Source organism: Etheostoma cragini, unplaced genomic scaffold (genome assembly GCF_013103735.1).
Source record: "Etheostoma cragini isolate CJK2018 unplaced genomic scaffold, CSU_Ecrag_1.0 ScbMSFa_1523, whole genome shotgun sequence".
Taxonomy (NCBI): Eukaryota; Metazoa; Chordata; class Actinopteri; order Perciformes; family Percidae; genus Etheostoma; species Etheostoma cragini.
The window spans coordinates 960,718-966,093 of record NW_023265587.1 but is presented as its reverse complement, the minus strand read 5'-3'; the positions used below and the strand labels follow the sequence as shown (position 1 = coordinate 966,093).

General features: G+C 47.2%; 1 protein-coding gene across 16 annotated transcripts in view; it reads left to right on the top strand.

Annotated features, from left to right (window-relative positions):
* osbpl8 (oxysterol binding protein-like 8) overlaps positions 1-5,013 on the top strand; it is an 83,106-nt gene extending 78,093 nt beyond the window's left edge. For 13 of the 16 annotated variants that reach the window (XM_034865403.1, XM_034865397.1, XM_034865398.1 and 10 more), the window contains 4 exons: positions 1,076-1,229; positions 3,140-3,242; positions 4,124-4,229; positions 4,388-5,013. In XM_034865403.1, coding sequence (XP_034721294.1) covers positions 1,076-1,229; positions 3,140-3,242; positions 4,124-4,229; positions 4,388-4,517 — 493 coding nt within the window. In that variant the 3' untranslated portion in view covers positions 4,518-5,013. The remainder of the gene's footprint in view (positions 1-1,075; positions 1,230-3,139; positions 3,243-4,123; positions 4,230-4,387) is intronic. The other 3 variants (XM_034865401.1, XM_034865402.1, XM_034865411.1) reach the window with 1 other exon arrangement.
* Positions 5,014-5,376: the final 363 nt, after the last annotated feature.

The following is a 5,376-nucleotide window of genomic DNA, read 5'->3' as shown; positions in this document are numbered from 1 at the left end:
GTTTCCCCAGGGCTGTAATGATAGTGGATGGTTGCTAGCTGGCTGGGGGCTGACTGTGGATGTGTCCCCGGACCAGGGTTGTTATGATAGTGGATGGGTGCTAGCTGGCTAGGAGCTGACTGTGGATGTTTCCCCAGACCAGGGCTGTAATGATAGTGGATGGTTGCTAGCTGGCTAGGAGCTGACTGTGGATGGGTTCCCCGGACCAGGGTTGTAATGATAGTGGATGGCTGCTAGCTGGCTGGGGGCCGACTGCGGATGTGTTCCCAGACCAGGGCTGTAATGATAGTGGATGGTTGCTAGCTGGGTGGGGGCTGACTGTAGATGTGTCCCCGGACCAGGGCTGTAATGATAGTGGATGGTTGCTAGCTGGCTAGGAGCTGACTGTGGATGTTTCCCCGGACCAGGGCTGTAATGATAGTGGATGGCTGCTAGCTGGCTGGGGGCTGACTGTGGATGGGTTCCCCGGACCAGGGCTGTGATGATAGTGGATAGCTGCTAGCTGGCTGGGGGCTGACTTTGGATTGGTTCCCCGGGACCAGGGCTGTAATGATAGTGGATGGCTGCTAGCTGGCTGGGGGCTGACTGTGGATGTTTCTCCGCACGGGGCTGTTGTCAGCTCTCATCCCGGCTGAAGCCTCGCAGCGCCGGGAAACTGAGGTGTGCTAGGTGTGAAATAGTTGAGGTTTGTATCGAAATCGAAAATTTCAATTTATAAATACATTTAGAGGAGCTTAACATTATTACCAACAAAGAAGAGTATGTACAAGTACTTAGAAGTACAACTTGCTTACTATTAAATTTATTAGGCTGATGCCGGGTATTATAGACAGGCCAGTTCTCTGTGGAAGAATGTAATGAATAATAATGTTGTCAGTGTATGTCTTTCTCTTCTGTCTGTTTTCTGACTCTACTTCTCCATTCTCTTTTTGTTTCTTTGTCTTCCTCTCTCTTTCTCTTACCATCCACTCTCTTTCATTGTCTCTGTCATCTTGTTCCCATGCCCCGCCCATATCTGTCTCACTGGTTTCCTTCTCTATGTGTCCTCATGTCCCCCTCTCGGCCCTCTCCCCAGCACGAGGCCATGGGATCCGCTCAACGACTTGATCCAGTTTGAGAAAGACGGCTGTATCCAGACCAAGGTCCGACACCGCACCCCTATGGTACGTTCTGGCAGTCTTATTAGTCTGAGTAACCAGGGGCCGCGGAGGGACAATTGCAAATGCCAGGTAGGTGGTCCTGTTCGAAAACCGCCATTTAAAAGAAAAAAAAAGCAGCTCGCCGCCTCAGCCACCTTCCACGCAGCACCCGGTGCACCGTCTTCATTTTGGCTTCTTCTCTTTGTGTTGTCCTCGCCGTCTTTGCCTCTGCTCCTTCTTTTGGTCATATTTTTTCATACTCTTTGTCTCTGTTTTCGTTCTTTCCCTGCCCTAGCACCTGCTGTTCTCTCTGTATGGGAGGGGATTTATGTCAAAGTGAAGGCCTTTTCTTGCCTTGTCAAGAGGAAAAGGATCATTTAACATAAAGGACTACTTTGGGTCACACAGGCCATATTTAAAATGTTGTTTCCTACAGGCTCCGGGCCTGTTTTCTCTGGCATTGTGAAAGATTACAGAGTTGAATGGAAACTAAGTCTGGTCAGAGTCTGGGATAGAGGCTGCAGCAAGTTTGTTAACTTCTGCAGAAAGTTTTCAGGTGCTGCTCTCAGTTCACTGTAATTTACTACTTATTCACACCTTGGAGACTGGGATGTCATCAGAGAAATATATATCTATATATATATAGATATATATATTTTTTTTTCTCTCCCATACAAAGTCTAAAAGAGAGAACATCCATTACATCAACCGAGCAACCACCACCACCAACGCCTGGCCACGCCCTCGTCACGCTTCACCTGTCCTCACCTGTCTGCATGATGTTTGTTTCATGTTGTGTTTGCGCTCGCTGACTCTCGGGCTCGGCCTCTGCCGAGCCTCGACCTCTGCCGAGCCTCGGCCTCTGCCGAGCCTCGGCCTCTGCCGAGCCTCGGCCTCTGCCGTTCCTCGACCTCTGCCGAGCCTCGGCCTCTGCCGTTCCTCGACCTCTGCCGAGCCTCGGCCTCTGCTGAGCTGCACCTTGTTCATGCCATGTGGAGAAGCTAGCGGTGCAGTGCAGTGTAACGGCTGCTCCTGTGTTCAAAGTAACCACCTGCCAAGTGCCAAAGCTGGTCAAGTCTTTCTTTGGGAACTTCTTTTTGTCTTTGGTTCAGCTTTTGAAGTACCACCACCACCACAAAAAAAAGCCTCCACCCTGAAAATTCAAAAATCACATTTGAAAAAAGGTGGTCTTAGCCAAATGCTGTCTGTTTTACAATGAAAGGAGAGGGGGGGGATGACATGCAGCCGAGGGTTGTAGGTCGTAGTTGAACTTGTTGAGGAGTAAACCTCTACATGTGGGCGCCCTCTTTACCATTTGAGCTATTCGGGTGCCCTTTGACATTGGGCTAAATGTAAACCCAGCACCAGCTCAGCCAAAATCCAAACTCAGCCACAGTAGCCGGGTTTCAACCAGTAGAGGGCAGTCACTACGCATATATACAGCACAATATGTAGAATTCAAACACTTTGCACTAACATGTCAAATGTGGACCTGGGTCCACTAACAACACTACTGAATACCAATGTATTCATCATTAAATCAACCTTCAGACCTGTTCCGCCTGACAAAGACCAGGCCTGAAAATATGCATCACATTCAATAAAGCATGTAGGATTAAGATAATAATCCTGTTGGACTGAGTTGTTTAAATAGGCCTCTCTTGGCAGGTTTGTGTTATTTTAGACACTGGTCGTGTGTCGTTGAGTGATTCTAATGGATGTGACTGAACAGCATGCCTTGCACAGTCATTGACACGCCAATGCCAACTAGCATGTTTGTGCTGGGGTGTGTGGAAGTGGGCCGGGGGGGGGGGGGGGGGGGGGGGGGGGGGGGGGGGGGGGGGTAAACCATTATTTTCTATTCTTGAGCCTTTACACTGTGCGGATGCTAAGGAATGTTTGGATGTGCTCTTATTTGGTTGGACCTGTCATGTGCACCCTGTTTGCTTGACCTGTTTCTCTTTGTGTGTGTGTGTGTGTGTGTGTGTGTGTGTGTGTAGGTGACGGTGCCAAAGAGGAAACACAAGAGCGACAAGCCCAAGAGCCCAGAGAGTGGCTGCTCTTCACCCGAACCCGACCGCCAAGACTCGTCTGGCAGCGAACGTGAGTCACACACACACACACACACACACACACACCAACACACACGCACAAAGGCTAACATGAGTTAATCTGGTCAATCTGCCTTTCTATGGTTTAAAAGAATAACGATTGGTTATGTTGACCCACAGAATATAGTCTGAATAACACACATACTGTACCGTGTTATTATTACAGACACACAGCTCTAGAAGCGGGTCAAATGAACTTCTCTGTAAAAAGTGGGATAAATTTGGTTTTAAATATGAAGTTGTTTTAACAGCCATCTCTATATTTAAGTGTGAAGCAGGCCCTACACACATGTTGACCGGTTGTAGAAACACTGGTTATATGTCACCTGGACGGGTATTAAACCTTTACTAAACACCAAAGGACCTTCTGAGGCTGAGATGAGTCCATAAACAGCACACTTTATTATATTACTAGAAGTTGTTGTTATATACAGCCGGGAAGCACTTACAAAAATAATTAACTTTATTAGTCCCACGTTACAATTACAATATACACTCTGTTGTAATTACACACATTACACACAGGCCTGAACTAAACACACATGCTCAGTACCTATACATGCACTATTTTTTTAATTTTATTTTGACTTCACTATACCACGGTTACACAAGTCAAGTGCAAAATATAAACAAAAGTATTTACACTAAATGATACAAAATGTATTATTTGACCAGTTTTATTACATTTCCTTCCTGGAATCCACCTTGAGAACCCTTTGAAGGACTGGCCCCAGACGGCGGTGTGTAACAAACCACCTGACGCCTCCGGTCACCTGAAAACCAGAAGAAACGGCATTCTGTGTGTCCTTAGAAAGGTCCTTAAATAGTATCTAATGGAATGTGGTGAACGGTGTGTAACCCACTCTGTTGCAGGACACAAGAGCAAGCATACCAGCCGGCTGAGGAAGAAGGGAACCGACCTCAGTGAACTTCAAAGTGCCATAGAATCCATAAAGCGGACGCAGGAGGACATCAACAGGTGAGAGGGGCGAGGGTCAGGCCGGGAGAGGGCTGGGACGCCTCCCTTTGGAGCACTGACACATAACTCTGTGTGTGTGTGTGTGTGTGTGTGTGTGTGTGTGTGTGTGTGTGTGTGTGTGTGTGTGTGTGTGTGTGTGTGTGTGTGCGCGCGTGCAGGAGCATCAGCGTGCTGCGGAGTCGTGCGGCGGGCCGCGTGGAGGGCAGCTCTTTCCTCCAACAGCGGGACTACGTCATCATTGTTTTCCTCATCCTCCTTCAGGTCCTGATCAACTATGTCTTCAAGTAGCAGTCATAGCCCACTCACACACACACACACACACACGCACACGCATTAGGCGTCACAGTGGAGGTCCTAAAGAAAGACGTGAACTTTGACCTCTGAAAACAAGTGACCCCAACTGTCTTCTCCTCTGTCTTTATTAAATGCGACTACACCTGTCCAGAAACGAGGAGACTTCCACACAAAAAGAGACTTTTTTAACGTGTTTGTATTTAACGGTCCATTCCAATCTCTGGGGAGATCCAGAGATTTCAAAGCGAAGAGGAGCAGCCATGGAGGGCAGATGTTGCTGTGACGAAGTCTCCACTGCCACCCTGGAGCTTGTTGCTTTGCCTTGATGTCAAAGGCAAAGGCAGCAGCCATTTTTAGCTGTTGATGGTTTTCCTTTTTTCTGATGGAGTTAAAGCACTCTGTGATTCACATTTCACCCCAAACGACTGAGGAGCTTTTAACCTGGAGACGAGTACCACGGCTCAGATGGTAACAGATTTAAAAAAAAAAAAAAGAATAATAAATACAAAAAAACCTTTAATTTCCATGTTTTTAATCGTTTTGTTTCTTTGTGAATATGGGTCTGCTGTGAATGAAAAGCAGTGAAAAGGGAGAGAAAAACAAAGTGGTCCAATCTATGTGACTTTTATTTTTGTATTATCACATATGTTGATAACGGCTGTGGAAATGGACGAGGAAGACGAGGGATAAGGTGGAAAGAACAGAAGCTATCATTTATGCTATAAATACAACGTCACCTTTTGCATTTGCAGAAGACTGTCATCATACAGCGTAGTAGCGTGTACAGGCGGGGGATCGGGACCTTAGCCCCGTGTACAGGATTCTGTGTTCAGGCACAAATGCACTGGAAACC